Here is a 21,306-nt window from a genome sequence, read left to right on the forward strand (position 1 = left end):
GACGCCCTTGGGGCTCCCGAGCGGGTCCCTGTTGGGCAGAACATGGAAAAGTCCGTGCTGGCGACCGGGCCCAGTGTTGGGACTGGCCGGGCGAGTGTGGCCATCCCTGCCAGCTTTGTCCCTAGCGACAGACACTATCCCACCTGTGTCCGTCCTGTGGCATGTCCTGTCAGGATAGGGGGACACCAGGCCTCACAAGCCCCACTTTGGACATCAGGAGGCTTCTAGAATATCTCCTGGACAGAGCAGGTGTCTCTGTGTGGCAGGCGCAGTTCTGGGGAAACGCTGAGGGTCACCCCAGAGCTCTCTCCGCCATCAGGTGGGCATCAGGGTCCATGGCCTGGAGAGGGGAGGGGGGCCATGGGGTAGAGGGAGGCCCAGGAGAGGGCAGCAGCCTTGCGACCCCCTCATTCCTGCGATGGTCTGGGTCTCCACAGCTATCAGGATTCCCCCCGGAGCCCCGAGAAGTAGGCCCTGAAAGGCCAGGGGACCCTCACCGAGCCCCTCTGGGACGATAGCACATCTGCAGAGGGGCTGCTTGGGGGGGTGGTCACGGCATATTGTCAGAGGGGGCGAGCAGGCAGAGAGGGGGTCCCGTGGGTCAGTAGGGGCCAACCTCCGTCCCCAGCACCTCCGCAGGCTGGCTTCAGGGTGAACGCCGCCTCGAGCCAGTGTCCCGGGCAGCCGACTGGGGACAGGAAGGTGCTCGTGCCTAGAAGCCCCCGCAACCCTGTGGGTGGGGCCGCAGCACCACCCAGCCTGACCCGAAGAGAGAAGCGGAAACTGCCGAGGGAACCGCCAGGCCCGTCGGGCTGCTCCCTGGAAGCTGCGGGGGGCACTGGCCACTGGCCCCAGCCCCAGAAGGGCGGACTCATCTGTGGTCTCTCTCAGGTCCCTGCTCAGGGGTCGCCCACGTCTGTGCTCTTAGAAGCCCACAGAGGTCCCTGGAGCAGGACGAGCCGCCAGGACCCCACTGCTGCTCGGGCGCCGGGGGCTGCCAGGTGTCCGGGGCTCTTCTTTCAACCACCTGCCCTTTACACTCTGACCTGACCTGCTGTCCTGGGGGCGGGGCCCCCGTCCACTCAGGGTTGGCTCTCAGGTGCTGGGTGGGAGCTGACAGGGCTAACGTGCAGGTCACCAGTGGCCGGACACTGAGCCACGAGCCTCCAGCACTCGAGACGGGAGGACTTGGCTGCCCTGTGGGCAGTCATGGTGGTGCTGGGGAGACGGGTGTGGAGTGCGGGTGCAGGGGTGTAGGTGCAGGCATGGGGCTTTGGGGTGCAGTTACAGGGGTCGGGTGTGGGGATGCGGGGTGTGGGTGTAGGTGCTTGGGGTGTGGGTGTATGGCGTGGGGTGCAGGGTGTGGGTGCGGGTTCTGGTGTGGGTGTGGGTACGGGTGTGGCTGTGGGTGCGGGTGTGGGTGCAGGTTCTGGTGCTGGTGCGGGTGCAGGTGAAGGGGCGGCAGGGGCTGCTCGGGCTGCTCCGGGGAGGCTGCGGGTGGGAGAGGCGGGTGGGCGCCGAGAGTGGGGAAGGCTGTGTCTGGCTCCAGCTCCTATTTCAGATGCAAATTTATACGGAGCCGCCGGAGCAGAACCAGAGGGCGGCGCCCGGCTCTGAGTGGCGTTGCTTCAGCCATAATTAAACACGCAAATCAAACGTGCTCATCCTGTGCGTCTGCCGGGCCGTGGGCGCGGAGCTGAGGAACGCCGGCACGATGCTCACAGAGCGTGTTTTCTGCGCGGTGACAACTGGCAGCTGGGCGCTCAGCTGGCCCCAGTGACAGCGAGTGACGGTGGTGCCAGGCGCGCTCGTCCCCGCGCGGCCCGGCCCGCCCACCTGCCGTCCTTCACCGTGATGGATGGGCTGTGGAGCGCCGCGGCCGTGTTCAAACCCGCTCCCTGGCCGGGCAGGGCAGGTGTGGGCGCCGGGACCGTCCCGCATTTGCCAGGTCCCTGCACCCCCGGGAGCCAGCCCTGCTTGAGAGGGCCCCGGGGTCACAGCTGTGCCGGTGCCGCCCCACACACCCCGCGCAGGACCCGGGCACGTCCCTGCTGCTTCCACAGCCCAGCGGACACGGGCTTGCTGCCCCGCAGGCTGCAGTGACCACTCGGCGGCTCCTGCCGCTGCCCACAGGCCCGTCCTGGCTCCCGGCTCGTCCCCGAGCCCTGCAGACCCAGTCCTTCAGCCTCTAACCCTGCAGACGGGGGTGCAGCTCCAGAGCTCTGTGGTGCGTCCCCCGCCTCTCCCCCGGCCCACACAGGCTCCTGGGCTTCTGCCCTCTGTCTCGGGTCATTGTGAAACTGCAGCCGGTGCCTTGCGTGCCGCTCGCGTCCTCAATCACTGCTCTCAAACCACCAGTGATGCTGGTCTCACGTGGCTGTGACATTAGCGGTACAGTCAGCTCCCTCTCGTTCCCGGTCTGGGCTGCTCTGCGTGTCCCATTCAGGGAGTTTTTCAGGGAAGTTTCTCCCCGCAGAGCAGGGAAGTTTCTCACCCCGGGTCTGAGGGGTGGGGTGCCGGGGCCGTGGGGGGCGTTTTCTGCGTGGTCACCACTGTCACCGGGTCGATTTCCTTGTTCTGTTCTCGACCGCACCTGATGGCGCACTGGTCCCTCCTGCGGGGCTCAAGGGACCGTCGGGGGCTGGGAACAGGCGTGCAAGGCAAGCGTCCTTTACCTCACGCGCACTCAAACTCTGACCAGGTGGATTCCCGGGCTGCGGGGAAGGGCGGGCGCGTCAGCGGGACACGGCCCCCAAGGGTCCAGCTGCTGGGCTTCTGGCTTCGCTGGCTTGTGTGGCGCTGCCTGGGGGCTGGGGTGGCGTGTGTGGGGCCTCTGCTGACACCTCGTGTTGTGACGGGGCAGCCCCGGCCCGGCAGTGCCGTCCTCCCTGGACGCAGGCTGGGGGCCCACTCCTGCTTCCTTCGGGAACCGTCTCTGGCGCTGGCGCCACCAGGGCTTTGCCTGTTGCCATGGGTGCTGCAGGGATGAAAGGGTCTTTATGGTGCGTTGTTGTTCTGGGCGAACAGTTGACAATGCACGGGGGCTGGCCTTGCTCAGTGGAGGCTGGTGCCCGAATGCTGCGGGCAGCGCCCACCCAGGCCCGTGCCCTGCCCCGGGCTGGCACCTCTGGGCTCCTGCGTGGCCACCCCGGCAGGCCCTGGTGCTGGGCCTTCATAAAGGCTGGCGGAGCAGGACTCAGCTGAGGTTGGGGACGGGTGCACTGTAGGGCGAGCCGTGGGTGCAGCCTCCTGGCCATCGCGTCCAGCATCCTTGGCCTTCCCGTCTGTCCTGTTGGTCTCTAGGGAACAGCCCGTGGTGAAAGGTGGTGGTTACGCTGGCGTCTAAGGAAAGGGTGGTCTGCTGAGGACCGCCTCCCTGCCTGGAGTGGTCAGAGCCGTCCTCACCTCAGCTCGGGGGACAGAAGGACACGGCAGCTGGTGCCCCTCAGTGAAGTTGGGGCGTGCGTCTCCGTGAGGGGCACGTCCCCCAGGGTGCCTGGTCTCTGGAGAGGGCAGTGCAGAACCCTGAGGAATTGGGTGGAGGGGAGGGGAGCACCGTCCTGCGGGGGCAGGGGAGTGGCCCCACGCTCCTGCAGGCCAGCCTGCCCCCCCCCCCGCCTTCTCCTGGCCTCTGAGCTGCTGGCGGCCACCAGGGCGGGCTGGGGGCTGACGGGGGACCCGCCCCAGGACCAGCAGGCCCTGCTTGATCTTTGGCCTTTTACCGTCAGCTCTGTGTCCTCCATGGAGCCACATCCCTGCAGGGCTCGCGTGGCCCTGGCAGAGACGTCAGGGAGGCCGGTGGGTGGGTCTCCGGGGCCCGTGGGTGCTGCGTGGTCTTGGCCCCGGCTCCTCTCCTAGCCCGAGGGGGACAGTCGGGTCCCCACGAACCCCAGTTTGCAGCCAGGGCTGGTGCCCGTCTGCGCCAAGGCCAAGTGGGTCTTGTGAGGAGGTTCCCTTTGGGGTCCTGCTGGCCCCTCTGTGTGTGACATAGCTGGGTGATGCAGAACCTCTGCACGGTCCCCCCAGGAGGCCTCTGAGGGCCTCGACAGGCCCCAGCCCCACCCCGCACCGTCCCCTGCCCTGGCCTTCCTCCCGGATGGCTTCAGTTTGCTCCACTTACCAAGAAGCTTCACTTCGTCACCGCACCTCTGGGACCCTCCTCTGTGCCCCGTCAGCCCCGAGGGGGCGGGCCTGGAGCTGCTGGGGGCTCCCCTCCTCCTGCCCCCGCCCGCGCCCTGGGTCTGCCCGTCCGGCCCGCAGGGTCCTGGGGGACACTCGGAACAGGCCAGGGGTGCTGCATGACTGCGGGTCTGACCCGCCGCCATGGAGGCCACTCAGCCGCCAGGCCCCGCCCCCCCGGGCTCTGCCCGAACCCGCCCGGCTTCCCCGGTAGAGCGGCTTTGGGGGTTTCTCTGAAAGGGGCCCGACCCGCCCTGGGTGGCGGGAGGCGCTGGTTCTGCCTGAGTGCCCTGAGCCTGCAGACGCCCGGGGGAGGGGGGCCTCCCAGCCGTGCTGTCAGCGTGGGGGTGCTGGCGCCCGTCGTTGGGCTGCCTCATCTCCATCTGCAGCTGGCCAACTCCCGACACCAGCTTTGGGCTGACCTGACCCTGCGGTGCTGAGTGGCAGCAACGGCCGGGCAGACTCACGGCCCACCGGGGAGCGGGCCCTGCAGGGCCCCCGCGACCGACCTCGAGGCCACGCCCGGTTCCCTCCCCCCTGCCTGAGCTCAGCCCCAGCCGCGGCCTGAGGGACCCAGTTAGCCACCGGCACTGTTCCCGGCTCGACCCCTCCCAAGTGGCAGAGGCCACCTGGGGGTCTCCAGGCCGCCACCAGCCCTGCTGCCTTCCCCACCTGTCTGGCGTCAGGGTGGGCGCCGGAGCCCCCATGCGGCCCTCTCTCCACAGACCCTCTGTACCAAGGCCACCATGCAGACTGTGCGGGCAGCGGACACCAACGAGGTGGTGAAGCTCATCTTCAGGGAGTCGGACAATGACCGGAAGGTGAGCGGGGCGGGGCGGGGCGGGGCGGGGCGGGCTGAGGCCCGCTCTGGGTCCGGGCGCCCCGCGCTGACACCAGCTCTGCAGGTGATGCTGCAGCTGGAGAAGAAGCTGTTCGAGTACTTCAACCAGGATGTTTTCCGGGACAGCAACGGCACCGCGGTGAGTGCCTCCCCGGACTGTGGCTGGGCCCTTGGCTGACCGACCTGCCTGCTGCCCGCGAGCGCCCTGCCACAGACCGGCAGCCGGCCTGGCTCGCCCCAGCTGTGCGGGGGCAGGACGGCCTGACTGGGGCCCTCCTGAGACTGAGGCCCTGGTGCGGTGTGTGAGAGAGAGAGAGAGAGAGAGAGAGAGAGCCTCCCTTGTCCCTGCATTTGCATGTGAGTCTCATGGCTGTATGTGTAGCCATATACACACACGCATGTCTGTCTTGTGTGTGCATGTGTACATGGTGGTTCATGTGTGAATGTCACCCTCATCTGCACGTGTGCTCCTGTGCACACAGGCATATTCTTCTGTCAGCGTGCACATCTCTGCGTGTACATGCAATGCACACATCACTACATGAATGTCTGCATGCACACACGTACCCCTGTATGTGTGCGCCTGCGTGTGTCTGTATCTCTGTTTGTGTACCCGTTTGCGTGTGTGTCCCTGCTGTGCACCCATGTGTGTCTCTGTGTCCCTGTGTGTGCACACCCATGTACGTGTCCCTGCGTGTGCACCTGTGTGCGTGTATGTTCCTGTGTGTGTACTGTGTGCGTGTTTGTCCCTGCCTGTGCACCTGTGTGTGTGTCCCTATATCCCTCTGTGTGCACCCGTGTGTGTGTATCCCTCTGTGTGTCCCTGTGTGTACTGTGTGTGTGTATCCCTGTGTGTGCACCCAAGCGCGCGTCCCTGTGTTCCTCTGTGTGCACCCGTGTGCGTGGGTGTGCACATGCAGCCCCTCCGGCCTCCACAGGGCACCCTCAGCCCCGTGGCACCTGTTTGCCCTGGACCCTTCACCACCCCCCCTCCCCACAGGCTGCCCTTAGACCCCCTTGGGGTCCTGAGTCCTGTCTCAGTTCGCACACTTTGCAGTCAGGGGCGCATCGTGCAGTGCCCTGGTCCTCGGTGCCTCAGTTTCCCGTGCGGTGACGAAGGTTCTTCAGGTCAGAACGAGTCCAGTGCTCAGAAGTGAGGTCTCTTCTGAGCCAGGCCATGTCTCCTCACCAGACAGACCCACTCCTCTCGCTGGACAGGCCAGGCGTCCTCACTGCTCTCAGGCCCTCTCCCTGCCGTCCCCGTTGGTCCCGGGCCCTGGCTCAGAGCCTCCTGTCCCGCATGGGGGGCTGTGCTGGTGGGAGGCGCTCAGTCTGTGCCTTAGCCCTGTGGGTCAGCCCACAGGGGGCCCAGCGGGTGGGTGTGAGAAGGACAGAGGCCCCTTGAGGGACGCAGTGGGCAGCGGAGGGTGGCACTGGGCGGTGGAGGGCCGGGACCTTCCAAAAGGCGTCTGGGAGGGCAGGAACCGCTCCCCGGGGACAGCGTGTCTTCCCTTGGGGCCGGTCCCCTGAGAAGGACACGTGCGCGTGCCAGGAGGACTCGGGACAGGAGGGTCCACGGGCAGGTTTCCAGGCCGCGCTCGTGCGTCACGGCGGCAGCAACGGAACACGCGCGGCCGGCCCCCGCCTCGGCCCCCAGACACGCGCCTGCCTCTGCTACCCCAGCCGTCTCGTGCTCTGGGAGGTGCCGCCCACGCGGCCGCCGCCTCCCGGCCTTGTGGCCCCACCTCGGCGCAGGATGGATGCGCAGCCCGGACCCATCGCCCCCTTCATCAACCACCGGTCTTGTACCCGACTGACAGAAATTTAATTCGAGCTGGCTCCTGAAAATAATTATTGTATTTTAAGGGTAGTAATCATTGGCCGGGACATGATTGAATGTGTCCATGCCTATTGACTTTTTCTATGATTTATAGCTTTGTTTAGTCGATATTCTCATCGAAATTGTATAATTAATTATAAGTGTGGCTGTCAGGCGGCAGGATGGAGTGCCCTGGTGAGGATTTGGAGAGATTAAATTTCCCATGACTGTCCCAGGGCAGGCGCGGCGCGTGGATGGAGACGTCCTGTGTCGAGCGGCGTGCAGCTGCGGCTCACCTCCGTGCCGGTGGCGAGGGGCTGCACGCCGGGCGCGCTGACAGATACGGACGAGCCGGCCGCTCCGGCCCCGCCCAGGCACAGCCTGGCGCTTTTTCACTCTGTAATCAAGAAACATCGGCGAGACGCGAAATCCGTCAGCACGTCGCGAGCAGCCCCGCACAGACGCAGGCTGGGCAGGAGCGGACGCGGTGTGACTCCTGATCGAAGCTACGCGATGCCCCGGCGAAGTCCTTCCCAGAGCCCCACAGCACCCCGAGAGCCCGCTGAGGTCACACCGACGGGGCCGCTGCAGCCCTCTGGGCTGGGGTCCCCAGGTGGCCCAGAACCTGCCTAAGTGGGGGGCAGCAGACGAGCCCTGGCACGATCCCGTGCCTGTGCCCACGCACACGGCCCTACTGTGGGCAATGCCCGGACACCTCCCTGCCCAGGGCTGTGCTCCAGCAGGGTTGCTCCGTCCCGTGAGAAAGATGCGCACATGGTGACCCCGGGCATGTGCAGAGCATGGTCGACCTGTGACCTCAGGCAGCGTGAGTTGGCAACGGTCAAGAGAAGGAGACTTGTGCTGGGGACTGTGAGAAGTCTAGCCTCCGCCGCCAGCCCGCACAGCCTCTGGGGGAGACCCCTGCTGCTGACACTGCCGCCACACCCCAGTCGGGCCAAGTCTCAGTGACAACACGCCAGACTCAGGAGCTTGAAAACAGCCCGGAGTGTCACACAGAGACCCTGCCACAGGGGACAGGCCATTGTGCAGCCGGGCATTCTCACTGCCACGACTGGGTCAGGAGCTCCCAAGAACTCGTCTTGGGAACCGGAGCATGGCCCTAGCAGCCAGGCCAGTGTCCAGTGGCCATGTCCATCCTCGTGCGTACCCTGGGAACCAGCAGCCGGCAAGTAGGACAGCCAGGGACGAGGTGACAGGTGGAGAGCAGGCACTCCCTGAGCCCTGAGCAGCCAGCTCCGGACACGAGGACACTCAGGAGGCGTCCCCTGGACACAGGGAATGGGGATAGCAGAGCAGGGGACACCTCTGACGTCCAAGTCGGGCAGGTGGAAGGTGGGTTGGGGACTTCAGGTGGGTGCTGGCCCCAAGTGCCCCAGCATGAGGAAAGCCAGTGGCTGGCGGAAACTGCAGAGCAAGCTGGGATGCCCCCCTGGAGTGGCTGACGCGGCTGCCCCGCCTCGAGCTATGCGTGCCTGAGGGGAGCAGCTGTGTGTGGCTGAGTCACTGCAAATACAGACACGTTGGGGGTGACTGGCTCAGAGTGTGCATCATTGCACAACTGTGTCTGGGTGACCAGACTGCATTCTGTTCTGTGTAACTGGAAGTGTCACTAACAGCCATGGTGTGAGTTCAGATGACTCTAAAGTGAATGTAACTGAAGTTCTGGTGACAATTTCCAAGTAACTGTGTCACTGTAGCTGTCACTAGAGGAATTGAAAGTCACTGTGGCATTTATAACCCAGTAACTGTAACTGTATGGCTGTGAGTAACTAATTGGACTTAACTGTGTAGCTAAGAGTCACTGGCTTTGTCTGCAACTTTGTAACCATTTCTGAGCAACTGTGTATGACTGTGTTTAATTCTGTCATCATTTTTCAGTGTGTCTGCTGTGTGTAGTTTTGTCCCTGTTTTGGAGGGACAGTATAACTGGTCATTTCTGAATGCATAGATAACTCACCATTTCTGAGTGTCACTGCGTGTAGCTCTGTCACAGTTTCTGAGTAACTCTGTGTATCACCGTCACTGTTTCTGGCGGCTATGTAACTGTCCCTGTTTCTCGTGATTCTGAGTGTGTAACTGTCACTTTGGGAATGACTGTGTTTAACTGTCACTGTTCCCTAGGAACCAGGTGACTGTGTGACTGAGCAGTGCCCTGGGCCCCACCTGGGCGCTGGGCCTCACTTGTCAGGGCCTGAGGTCTGTGACTGTCCTCATGTTCCCTGAGTTGTAGGGGTGTGCGGGGCACCAGAATTTGGCAACTCCACCAAGTGCTTGCAGTGGTCGTTCCCCACAACGCACTCGTGGGAGGGACACCCTCAGCCGCCCCAGGATAGCGGCCCAGGTGGCCGCCATCGGTTCAGGCAGGGCAGGGCAGCCTGGCCCGCAGATCCCCAGGGACATGCATTGCTGGTTGCATGCGTGGGGGGTGCCCACAGCCATGGGGCAGGACTGGCGAGGGAGGCCCCTGGGCACAGACCCTGGTTGGGGGTCCTTCTGCTGGCCGCAGCCCCAGGACTGTGGGGCCCGCGGCTCGCAGCGTGACTCCCTGTTTCTCCATGTCTCCGCAGCTCTTAGAGTTCGACAGAGAGCTGTCCGTGTTTAAGGACAGGCTGTGTGAGCTGGACATCTGCTTCCCTCCCAGGTAAGGGCCTCCTGGCGCAGGGGGTCCCCTCTCTCCTGCTCGCTGACCCCTCGGGCATGGGGGCTCCGGCTGTGCTCCATGCACTGAAGCGGTTGGGCCCCTCTCGCCGGCCAGGGGCTTGGGCTGCGAGTGGTGGTACCCGCCATGGACACAGACACTGTCCGCGCGGCCCCTACACCCCAGTCGCCAAGCAGCATCACTTCCGGCTGGCCCTCGGCTCCCGAACCCGGGCTGGGCACTCAGCAGTCGGCACTCAGACCAGTGGGCAGTTTTCAGGACTGTACAGTGGGAACACTGACCCCTCTCTGCCCCGGGGCTGGCGTGACCCCTCCCGGGACACAGCACAGGCTCTGCCGAGGGGCCCAGGAGGAGCAAGGGTGCAGTGTGCACCCCCAGAGCTGGGTGGAGAGCACCTGGCACAGAGGGGACGTCAGTGGGTCACTGGGGGCCCAGCACACGGGCAGTGAAGTCCTCTCACCCCTCCCTGCCCATCCATCTGGGACACTGTGGGGTGTGTGCAGCCCTGGAACCCGCCGCCTGGTAGGGGCCCTGGGTCGGGGGTGCAGGCAGTTCTGGACACATCTGGTCCAGGGCTCAGGTCTGGTTGGGGGGTGGGTCTGACTGGGGCTCGGGTCTGATTGGGGGGTGGGTCTGGTTGGGGCGCGGGGCTGTCTGGCAGCTGTGGTTACTGGTGCAGTGCTCCTGCCCTGCCAAAGTGGAATCATCATGCTGTGAGCAGCCCCTGTGACCCGGCTGACACCAGCAAAGAGAGACCCTCCTCGCAGGAAGGGGTCCTGGCTCAGGTGCTCAGGGGGCGCCGCCATCTGCCCCGCACCGTCACGCTCTCCTCCCCAGGAGTGCCGCGCTGTGGGGTGGGGTGGGCGGGGCCCTGGTGCCATGAGCCGCTGGGGGCTCAGGCATGTGTGTAGGTGTGTAAGAGTTTGCATTTGAGGGGCCACGTGTGCAGAGCTGATGCCGTAGCACCTGTGTATCATGGGACTGTGGGTGCGGAGCCCTGCGTGTGCCAGTCTTGCGTGTGGTCTCAGTGTGTGTGCGCCGTGTGTCATGTGACTGGTGTATGCCATCAGCACACAGCCTGGCTGTTGGAAGTGGAGACCCCAACCTGGGCCACTTTTCTGGGGCCCCCAGTTAGCCTGTGCCCAACCCTGCTCCCGTGGGCCCAGTGAGCGTGGCAGGGGTTGTGGGCGCGCCCGCGGGCCCACACTTGCTCTCGGGAGGACCCGCGCGCAGAGCCCCCACCCACCCCAGACTGAGAGGCAGCTCCAGGGGCACTGCTGTGGTCTTGGGACTCCTGGGTCCTGCTCTTGTCTGGTCCTTGGCAGTGAGACACCCCCGGGACCCCACGCTCGGGGAGGACCCTCGTGGAGGTGCTGGCTGATGCCTGGATACGGTACCACCCCTGCAGGTCTCCCCTCAGTCCTCCCCTCCAGCCTGCCCCCATCCCGTGTGTCTGCTGTGGCGGGCTAAGAGCATCCAGGGGTCATGCGGATGACCACAGCTGCAGAGCAGGACTGAGTCCTGGTCCCCGAGCAGGCCCCCGGAGACGGAGCCAGCCTCCAGCGCCCAGCCCCTCAGCTGCTGAGCCCAGTGACCCTCGGACCCCTGCCCAGTCGAGTGTGTCCCTTGGACTGGGCTCCTTCAGGAAGTTCAGTGACCATGTTTGGGAAGCAAGCGTGCGGGTCCCCTGTCAGCACGCCGGGCCCCTCCGAGCTGCTGGATGTCCTCCCGGCGTGGCCCCTGCTCCCCCCTGCACGGGTCTTCTCGGGAGGCCCCGACCTCTTCCTGCGCCTTCCAGGCTGACCCCGCAGGGCTAAGCCTGGTCAGTCAACCACCCCAGGACTCGGCCACCCACACCCTGCAGGACGGACGGGATGGGTGGGCGATTGTTGCCTTATCACCGTGCCCTCCCCCTGCAGGCCCAGGCAGGTGCTGCCCACGCCCCCACCCGCGGGTCTGCTTGCAGGTAGATGTGCAGGGCCAGCCTGCCACGTGCAGGGGTCGCCCGCAGGACCCCCCGCGGCACCTTCAGAGAAGGGCTGGCGGCGCCCACCTGCGGGCACCCTGCCTCTTGCTGCCCCCTCCCAGCTGCTGGGTGCCAGGTGAAAGCATTGGCCCCAGCAGGCTGGCCCCACCTAAGCCAACCTTTCCCTGTGTCCGGCAGGACCTCTGTCCTCGGTGCCCGGCCTGGAGCCCGGGTCCGTGAGGCCTGTGGGAAACGTGGCTTCGCAGTGTCCGGCCCATCAGGAGAGGTCCTGGGGTGCCGCAGAGGCCAGTCTCCCAATTGGGGGGTGGGGCTGGGCGGGGCTGGTTCGGGACGCAGCCGCTGAGCGCCCCGGGTTCCCTGAGGGGCAGCTGTCTATTCTAAAGCCCCCGTGGGGAGACCAGGGACCCCAGCTCACCTGCATAGGCTACGAGTGAACCTTCAGATCCCACGAATCAGCCACTCAGACGTGCAGGCCCGAAGGGGCCCACCTCAGGCGGGGCCCTGGGGCCCTCATGCACCTGGCCCACTGCTTAGCGCTTGATCCTGTCCCCAGGGGCTCATCCCCAGGCCCCCGAGGTGGGGGCTCCCAGCCCCTGGAAGGGAACACGGGCCCTGCAGTGCTGCGGGAGGACCTGCTGCCCACAGGACTGCCTGGTGCAGGGGGCCGGCACCAGCCGCGGGGTCCCCTGTGGGAAGCACCCCCTGGGGGCGGCAGCGGGGCGGGGTGGGGTGCTGGCCCTCAGATGCCGCCCAGGTGGTCTTTGTCGCAGAAGCTTCCGCGAGTGACTTGCCTCCCGCTGTCCCCACAGCTACCCCTACAGCGAGGACAGCAGCCAGGGCCAGCTGTACATGAGCACGCGCTGCCCAGCCTGGTGTGACCGGGTGCTCATGTCCCCGACCGCTAAGGAGCTGGTCCTGAGGGTGAGTGACCTGCAGGGCCCCAGCTCGCTGGCAGGCTGAACTCATGCCGCAGGCCGGATGGGGGGTGGGCTGTGGGCTGTGGGTGGACACTGGGCAGTGGGCGATGCTGACCACTCGCAGCCCTTGGGGCCTGTGTGGAAGGGGGAGGCGCTGCAAGCAGGCCTGGCCCCGGGCTGCAGCCTGAGGGTAGTGTCGGGACACGCCCCTCTGCAGTGCCCCTTGCCAGGAGGGCACCCCTGAGTCCCCCACCCCACAGCCCCGCCCAGGCGAGGTCAGCCGGGGCCTCTGCAGGGAGTGTCCGCGGCCCTCGCCCACCCCACACCCCCGGGCACCCCGATTGCCTGTCCCCCGTGAACCCCACCCTGGCCCTAGTGTGAGCTGTGGACACGGCCGAGGGTCAGCTGGACACACGCTGGCAGCCCCGTCCCCCGCACCGGCCCCGCCCCGACTCCTGGGACGGCCCCCGCCCCGCAGCAGACGCCAGCAGCTCCGGAGGCTCAGGCTCATCCATCACACCACGCTCGGCTGCGTCCCCACGTCCACGTCTGTGCCCGCCCGGAAGCAGCGGAGGCAGCGGCTGTCCCACGGGAGGGAGACGGGCGGCCCGCTGGCTTGTGTCTGGATCACGCAGCCGGAACCTGCGTTCCTGCCGCGTCTGATCAGCGCCTGCTGCCTGCACGGCCGGGGGCGTGCCGGAGACAGCTGGGAGGGCCGTCTCCGCCACAGTGGGGCGGGGGGACAGTGCCGCTCCCCGTGGCCACGATGTGGTCAGCACCGCAGTGGGGTCCAGCCGTGGGAGTGAGGCCTGGCACCCCGCACATGCCCCCTGCCAGAGCCCTTGGCCACTGTGGCACCAGCGCTGAGCCGGCCTGGCAGTGGGCTTGGGCAGCAGAGGCCATGCTGCTCCCGCGAGCCCCCAGCCCCGACCTCTGTCCTCTGTTTGCTTCCCCAGTCGGAGAGCGAGGAGAAGGTCGTCACCTACGACCACATGGGGCCCAGCGTCTGCATGGGAGACCACAAGGTGACGGGGCCCCTCCGACGGCCGGACGGCCCGAGTGACACGGGAGGGCTGTTGGCGGGCGAGGACGAGACGCAGAAATGGCCAGAACCGGACCCGCGTGTTGACCGTGGGGTCAGACGTGCACCCATCCTGACGGCCCTGTAGCCAAGGGCCAGGGGCTGGGAGTCCAGCACGGGAGGTCTCGGGCATCCGGACACGTGGCCGCAGCTGTGGCCTGGGCCTCTAACCTGCACGGAGCCGCTCTGGACAGCCCCGGGGACAGCGCTGGGCCCGTCCACGCTGCAGGCGGTGGCAGTGCTGGCTTTTCTGTCCCACGTGGACGCTCTGCCCATGGCGGGGGCCGGGCAGTGCTGTCACGGTGGTGGGGGGCCGGGCCGGGGTCCTGACGTCTCTCTTCTCCCCACTGCAGCCCGTGTTCCTGGCCTTCCGCCTGGCGCCCGGGGCAGGTAAACCTCACGCCCGTGTGCGCAAGTGTTGTGTAGTGCAGTGACGTGTGAGTAAATATCCTTCCCTCGAGTTCCTTTTGAGCTTTTCCTGGTGCGTGTGAGCCCGCGACTGACCCTCGCTCCCCCACAGGCAGGAGAGGGCAGCGGCACGAGAAGCCCCCTCGTGACCCCCTGTAGCTGGCGGCAGGAGCAGCGTCCATCCGTCCGTCTGTCCGTCGTCCGTCCGTCCGCGAGCCCTGAGCCGCCGCCACGGCTGGCCGCACACTCCGCTTCAGCTCCGGACTGTTCCGGACTGTTCCGAGCCTCACATACCTCACTGTCCTGTCTGCTCATGTGACATCAAGTAGAAATACTGGGTTTTCAATAAGTCACAGTGCTGTTGCCAAAAGTCTCGTAGACAGCAAGGCTCCCGCTGCGGCCCCGCGCGGCAGGCGCACACAGGCGCGGGGGCCCTCCGCAGCCGGGCCGGGGACAGCCGGAGACCCGGGTCCCCGCACTCACTTCGCGACCCTCTGTCCGTCACTCTACTGCCATGCTCCATGGTTTTTGAATCACTGCGGCTGCTTCCCATTTTATATCTATAAATATATATAAATATATACTTTTTAAAGTAATTTATAAATCTTACCCAAACTTAGGCTAAATAGACTTTCCAGGCGGATAGCGGCGGGCAGCGGGTGTCCCCGCCAGCCCCCGCCCGGCCCGGGAGCACTGGGCCTCTGGGTGCCCGTGCAGCCCTCCCGCTCTGGATGGGCAGCGGAACCGCCCAGAGACGGCTCTGCCTGCTGCTCCCGCTAGCTCTGCCCTGGGCCGGGACCGCTTCAGAACACTACAGACCCCGGCCGGCCGGCCGCGAGGCGGGCGTCTGCCCTAGACGAATCACTACTATTGGGGGTGGGGCCCCGCTTCCTTCGGGTCACCTGGGAGGCCTTTAGAAGTGGCCATTTTTGTTTCCTAAGCAATAAACCTGATCATGGTGACAAGAGTTCTGCCTCGTCTCCTTCCCTCGCGCCCTGCCCGGCTCCCCAGAACCCTGCGGAAGCACTGACCTTCCCCGGCTCCTCCCGAGGTGCCTGGGCGCGCGCTCTGCAGCCGGGAATCTTCACTGAGTGGCGGGCGGGAGAGAATCCGAGGAGCCACCCGCCAGCCACTCGCTCCCCTTCCGGCTGTCCTGGGGTCCGTGCTGCTTGCCCCCTGCCCGCCTCCTCCGGAATTAGACTTTTAATCGACCGCGAGGTCCGGGCATTGTTCCGCGCTCCGCTCCCTCCCTCTGCTGTGCGGCGTCCGGGAGGGCCGCCGGGAGGAGTGCGGTCAGGTGTGCGGAGACTCCAGCCCCAGGGAGACGGAAAGATCCAACCCTGCCCAGGCGCCGAGCCTTGGGGGTTCCTCTGCAGCGGCCGCTGGAATTAAACCACATCCCAGGGGCCACGCTTCCAAGGCCGGTTTGGTGAGCGGCCTCGGCACACAAACGGGCAGTGCAGAGGGGAGCGGCGCCGGGGCAGGGGCGTCCCCGGGGCCGACCACTCTGGGTCCGCAGGAGCTGCCGAACTCACCCGCTTGCAGGTGCCCGGCGGCGCCCGCGGTGGAGAGGCGAGGAGCTTACCTGCCCGGCCCCGGCCCGCGGCGGCTTCTTCCCCGCGGCCTCGGCAGCGGCGGGCGGGAGCCGCGACTCTCCTGGCGCGGGTTCGGGGCCTCGCGCCCAGGCGCGCGTCCCGCCGACCCGCGGCCGCTCCAGGGGCCCCGGCGGGTTCAGCCGAAGAAACAGGCGGGGCGGCCTCGGGAGCGGCCCGACAGGGACGAGTTAAATAATTTATTGATCGTACAAAGTGTCTGCACCGAGCGGCCTCGGCGCGGGCCCCGCTCGCCCCTCCGCGACCTCCTCTGTAAAAAATATCGCCCCGCCCGCCCGCGCTCCGCCGCGCCCGCTCGGCTCACGCGTCCCCCGCGCCGCCGCCGCACGGGCTGACCAGCGCCAAGTTCGAGGGTTTGTGCTTCTTCAGAAGCCGCGTGATCTTCTCGTCGTCCGAGTTGGGGTCCAGGGGCCGGTTGTACTCGTCGTCGTCCTCGGCGTCCGAGCCGCCCACCTTCAGCTTCTCGGCGTCCGAGTCCTGCTTCTTCTTGGCCGAGGCCATCTCGGCCGCGTGCCGCTTGCGCCACTTGGTCCGGCGGTTCTGGAACCACACCTGCGCGGCGGGGTCGTCAGAGGCGGCCCCGGCGCGGCCCGCCCGCCCGCCCGCCGCCGCCGCCGCGCTCACCTTGACCTGGCTCTCGGTCATGCCCAGCGAGTAGGCGAGGCGCGCGCGCTCGGGGCCCGCCAGGTACTTGGTCTGCTCGAAGGTCTTCTCCAGCGCGAAGATCTGCTGGCCCGAGAAGGTCGGCCGCGAGTGCTTCTTCTTGCCGTCCTTGTCCAGCGCGCCGCCGGCCGGGGCTGCAAGCAGGGCGGTGAGCGCGCGGGCCCCGCGGGCCGCGCCCGCCCCGCGCACCGCACGCCCCCCGCGGGCCACTTACCCGGGCCGGCCAGGCGCGGGTCCCTCCAGGGCGAGCCCTGCACCACGCCGGGCCAGAAGATGGGCGGGCGCCCGGGCAGCTCGGCCAGCGGCTTGGGGTAGCCGCGCGCCACGGCGGCCGCGGGCCCGAAGTAGACGCCGGCCGACGAGGCGAGCCCGTTGAGGCGCGGGAGCCCGCCCAGGAGGCCGCCGCCCGCCGCGCCCACCGGCCGCCCCAGGATGTCGCTGATGCCGTGCGGGGTGCCCAGCGGCAGCTGCGCGCCCAGGCCGCCCAGCGCGGGCGCCTTGAAGCCGGCGGGGCCCTGCAGCGCGTAGGGGAACAACGACGCCTTCATCTCGGCCATGTTGTGCAGCGCGGCCAGCGGCGCGCTGCCCAGCACGAACGCGCCCGGCCGGTTAGCGTCCATGGGCGCCGCCGCCGCCGGCCCGGGCGCCCATCCGGGCCCCGCCGCCGCCGCGCCCGCCGGCCCGGGAAGTTCGCGCGCAGCCCGGGCGGGCGCGGGGCGCGGCGCCGACGGCCCCGAGGGCGGGCGCGGGGCGCGGGGCGCGGGGCGCGGGCGCGGCCGGGGCGCGGCCGGGGCGCGGGCGCGGGGCGGCGGCGGCGGCTCCGGGGCCGGTCGGAGCGGCGCGGCGCGGGCCGGGCGCGCTGATAACCGCGGGGCCCCTGAGCGGCGCGCGCGCTGATTGGCTGCGGGCGCCCGCGGCCCGGCCATTGGCCAGCGCCCGGCCGGCCGCGCGCCCCCGCCGGCCGCACTCCATGATGCGCCCATTAGCGCCGCAGGTGCCCCCGGTTGTAAATTTGCCCCCTGATTTATCTCCCGGGGACGAAATAAATCCCGGCGGATGGGAGTTTAGTTAGGCAAAGGTTTTAATGGGGAGTCGGGAAACTCGCGCGCCCACCGGGCTGCCCGCGAGCATGCAGATTTGGGGACCCGCGGGGCGGGCGCAGCGCCGCGCGCCGTCGGGCCTGGGGCTCGGCCGCCCGCGCTCGGCTCGAGCGGGGCGGGGAGGGCCGGGGAGGGGGCCGGTGTCGCACGGCCACCCCTGCCGCGGCCGGTCCCCGCGAGGACGTCCGCGCCTTCCAGCCCGGCGCCCGGTGACAACGCGAGCCCGGAGCGCTGCTCCGGACCCGGGACCTCCCCGGCTGGGACTGGAGACGCGCGGCCCGAGCCGGGGCCGAAGCCCAGGGAGCGTCGGAGCCACGTCCCCGCTGTGGTCCGGGCGCACGGCGGGGCGCGGCGACCTGCAGAGGGCCGGGGCCGGGGCCGGCGGGGAGGGAGCCGGCGCCGCGTCGGGCTGGGCGGCGCCCCATTCATTAAGCGCGGGTGACAGCGCCGCTGTGGGGCTGCGCGCCCGAGCGAGACCCCACGCGGGCGGGGCCGACCGGCCTCCTGGACGGTCGCTTTTCTGGGGCTTGGGGCTGGAGCGACTCGCGCGCCCAGCAGAGCTTCAGCGTCCGCGCGCGGCAGGACCTGGACGGCGGGCGTTTTCGTTTTGTATCGCCCGGACGCCCGCGCGGGTCGCGGGTCGCGGGTCGCGGGTCGCGGGTCGAAAATGCGCTCGCGGCGCGCTGTCCTGGCGCTGGCGTCCGGCGCACGGCCCGCGGGGCCGCCCTCCGGCCCGGGCCGAACCCCGCCGCGCCCGCCCCGCTGCTGCGCTCCCGCGTCGCTGCCTCCAAGGAGCCGCTGCCCGGGGCCCTCGCGGCCCCTCCGTCTGGTGCGCAACGGAGACTCCTCTCCCCGGCCCACCCTGTGCTGGGGAGAAGGAAGGCGCCGCTCCCGGCCGCAGCTGGGGCCCCCGCAGTTGAGGAACGAGACCTGCCCGCGCCTGGTGAGCCCAGAACTGCGAGGTCGCCCGTGGTGTCGCCCGCGCACCGCAGCGCGGGGAAGGGCGGCCTCGGCTAAGCCTCTTGGAACACCCAGTCCGGCCACCACCAGCCGCCAGGGCTCCCGTGTCCACTGCCTGGCCCCCAGGATGCAGGTGGAGGGACAAGGCACGCCTCCCCACGCAGCTTCCGGCTTCTCCCGGTGTCCACTCCGACTGCCACCCTGATTGACCGGGTTCAGAACTTTGGCTCCGTGGCCCGGGTGAGGCTTCAGGCGGAGCAAGCTGCGATGGATGCCGGGGTGCGCCCTGGATGCCGGGGTGTGCCCTGGATGGTGGGGTCCACCTGTGCCCTGGATGGTGGGTTGCCCCCTGGATGTTGGAGTGCGCCTGGATGGTGGAGTGCACCCTGGATGCCGTGATGCGCCCCGCCCTGGATGCTGGGGTGCGCCCCGGATGGTGGGGTGCGCCCTGGATGCTGAGACGCCGGCTGGGGAATTGGCCCCTGCGGACTTGCTGAGTCTCTCTGGGGCCAGCGGAGACCTAGCGAAGACTGTGGCGGGGCCCACGGGGCCTGGCCACGCTCTCTAGGTCTTGGCTCACTGGGCAGCCACGGCAAACCCGGTACCACCGGGACCGTCCGCGCGGGTCCTCCTAGCGGCTCCGGAGCAGGCCTAGCCCCGCCCCCGCCGCTCCCCCTCACACACCTTGGTCTCCGCTGCCGCCGCCCCGCCCCCTGAGCGCCCCCTGCCGGCCATGCGGTCGCATGGCAGGCTGCGCCCTTCCCTGTGGGTACCGGGCGGGGCTTTGTCTGGGGCAGGTGAAAGGCAGAAGGGGACGCACCTGACGCGGGGCAGGGGAAACCCCGCCTGGGTTTTCCAGCTGTGATGCGCGCTCGGTGCTCCCAGCAGTCACGCGTCCCCAGTGGCTCACCCCGGCTCCCTGGGCACTCCTTGTGGCCTCTGCGTCCCTGCCTGCCCCCAGCAACCCTGTGCGCACCCCGAGGTCGCCGGGCAGCGTCTCTCCTGTTCTGGCACCCTGAGGTCCCGTCCGAGTGCCAGAGAATTTCTGAATGAGCCCCCAAGAGCCTGGAGGAGCTGATCCCACCTGCCCAGTAACCTCGTGCGCGTTCTGTGCCATTCTTCTCCGCAAACCGGTGTCCGCCCTGTGGCAAGCGCTGGAGGGGGGGGGGGGGGGTCCATGGTCTCAGACCAGCAAGCGCTGGGGGGTCCATGGTTTCAGACCAGGGGCCTGTGCCGTCCGGGTGAGCTTCCACCGACTTCCACCCTCCCCCCCTTGGCCACAGGCTCTCCCAGCAGTGCACAGGCGGGACTAGCCCAAGCCCCCGTGTGAGCAGGTCCACACCGATTCCCTGCCTGGGGCCACGTGGTGGGGCCCAGGGTGCTGGAGCCTGGGGCTCCCCAGAGAAGGGTGGACATGTCCCTGCAACATGGTGTGTACACAGCAGGGTCACTCTTGTGACAGGGTAGCTCAGGGGCTGTGGCTGGGGGCCTCTGGGTCAGCTCAGCCCACACTGCCCCTGCAGGCTTCAGACCACAGGACCCCTCAGGTCCACCTGTGTGTGTGAGCATGCATGTATGGGTGTGGCTGTGTGAGTGGAAGGGTAGGCAGGGGGGCTCAGACTGCTTCCTCTGTGTGGAACCCCCTCGCGTGCTCAGTGCCAGCTCCTCCCGCACCATCTCCCGTGGTCAGGCAATTCCAGCACTTTCTCCCTGGAGCACAGGCACGGGAGGGGGGGTGCAACTGCCCTGCACTTCCCTGGGGGCACCCGGACAGGTGGGTGCAGAGGGAGGGGGTGCTGGAACAAACGAGCGGGGACACAGCCCAGGAGGGCGGTCGGCCAGTGCCCCTCGTGGTGGCCCCATCCATGCAGCTGCAGACTCTGCCCGGGGGTGGGCACCCAGCCAGAGGGCCGGGGTCCTGACAGACAGGTCGAGCCCCCAGGCCCGTCTCCCAGCCACTGCTGACCGCTGAGGGGGCTGGCGGAGAGAGGAGTCAGGAGACCAGGGCACACACTTGGGCGGTGGGTCCCGGGGCAGGGGCCGCCTGCGGAGTGAGGAGGGTGTGAAGCCCTGAACAGGCTGCCCCTGAGCAGCCTTTCGGGGCCCCTTCTCCACTTTCTCACCCAGGGGGCAGGACTGCGGGCGTGTGTCGCCCGCCCGCCACGGCGCCAGCCCTACCGTCTGCACAGCCTCGATCCAGATGTTCCTGGTAACAGTGCCCAGAGAAGGGGAAGGTGAGCTGCTCCCTGAGAGTCGCTCACCGGAATGAGGAGGGGCGCGCAGTCACACCAGGTGGTCTTGGTCGAGGCCACGATGGAAGCATCAGTTAGATCAGACTGGCTGGCTGGGGGCGCTGGGTGAGGAGCCAGCTGGGCCCCTGCGTCCACCATGTCCTGGCCCCGGGCAGTGGGGGTCGGGGGGACGAGGCCAGCCCCGCAGAGGGCGTGCTGAAGTGCTGGACCCACACGCCCTTCCCAGAAGCCTGTCCGCTCAGCCCCCTGCTCTGGGCGAAGACCTGTGAAAATTGATTTCTCGGTGGGAAATGGGATAATTAAATGGGTTGTTTCTATCTTCATCATCATCATCATAAAATGGGGACGGCTGCACGAGCCTTCCGCTGTGGCCGGAGCGTTAATTGAATACAAATGGCGCGGCTGGCAGCAGACGCCAGAACTATGGTGTAATGATGCCCGTGAATCACTTTTACAAGGTAGAAAATTACTGGCTCCTGCAGGAAGATCATTAAGGAAAACAATTGTTCACAGCAATTGAAAATAGAGTTTTAATTATTTAATTCAGAAATCAAACTATTAGGGATCAGTGTCGAGTAGGGCCTCAGAGGACATCACACACAAGCGTTTCATTAAGCACCTCATCAAAGTCAGCCCGGACACCTCTGTCCTGTCTGCCTGTGGGTTGCGGCCGCCTGCCCACCTGAGAGCCCCCCGCCCCAGGCCCACCTGTGAGTCCTGCAAATTTTTTTCAAGCCCTGAGCTGAGAAACGGAATCTGGGACTGACGCTGCCTCCAGATCCCGAGGGCCCAGCGTGTCCTGCCCC

The 21,306-nt window shown here is 67.4% G+C and overlaps 2 protein-coding genes across 3 annotated transcripts in view; one reads left to right on the forward strand and one right to left on the reverse strand.

Annotated features, from left to right (window-relative positions):
* Positions 1–14,879, forward strand: part of INPP5A (inositol polyphosphate-5-phosphatase A) — a 59,670-nt gene extending 44,791 nt beyond the window's left edge. The window contains exons 10-16 of one of the 2 annotated variants that reach the window (XM_056106658.1): positions 4,905–5,000; positions 5,085–5,159; positions 9,428–9,501; positions 12,316–12,427; positions 13,380–13,448; positions 13,858–13,894; positions 14,025–14,879. In XM_056106658.1, the coding sequence (XP_055962633.1) occupies positions 4,905–5,000; positions 5,085–5,159; positions 9,428–9,501; positions 12,316–12,427; positions 13,380–13,448; positions 13,858–13,894; positions 14,025–14,071 (510 nt within the window). In that variant the 3' untranslated portion in view covers positions 14,072–14,879. Of the gene's footprint in view, positions 1–4,904; positions 5,001–5,084; positions 5,160–9,427; positions 9,502–12,315; positions 12,428–13,379; positions 13,449–13,857; positions 13,946–14,024 lie in introns of both variants that reach the window. The other variant, XM_056106659.1, reaches the window with a different exon arrangement.
* Positions 14,880–15,689: 810 nt separating this feature from the next.
* Positions 15,690–16,877, reverse strand: NKX6-2 (NK6 homeobox 2). The gene is made up of 3 exons (XM_056106660.1): positions 16,403–16,877; positions 16,150–16,322; positions 15,690–16,077 (listed from the first exon to the last, which is right to left on the reverse strand). The coding sequence occupies exons 1-3, from the start codon at positions 16,806–16,808 to the stop codon at positions 15,826–15,828; spliced, it is 831 nt and encodes a 276-aa protein (XP_055962635.1). The 5' UTR covers positions 16,809–16,877; the 3' UTR covers positions 15,690–15,825.
* Positions 16,878–21,306: the final 4,429 nt, after the last annotated feature.

This window comes from Sorex fumeus, unplaced genomic scaffold (assembly GCF_029834395.1).
Source record: "Sorex fumeus unplaced genomic scaffold, SorFum_2.1 ptg000142l, whole genome shotgun sequence".
NCBI classification, from domain to species: domain Eukaryota; kingdom Metazoa; phylum Chordata; class Mammalia; order Eulipotyphla; family Soricidae; genus Sorex; species Sorex fumeus.

Bases quoted from the DNA above. Each gene is read 5' to 3' on its own strand.
- NKX6-2 (XM_056106660.1), bottom strand. From the start codon at position 16,808: ATGGACGCTAACCGGCCGGGCGCGTTCGTGCTGGGCAGCGCGCCGCTG. The intron at 16,323-16,402 runs GTAAGTGGCCCG...CCCTGCTTGCAG, and splicing joins CCCGCGCCTGGCCGGCCCGG to CCCCGGCCGGCGGCGCGCTG. The intron at 16,078-16,149 runs GTGAGCGCGGCG...CCCGCCGCGCAG, and splicing joins TGACCGAGAGCCAGGTCAAG to GTGTGGTTCCAGAACCGCCG.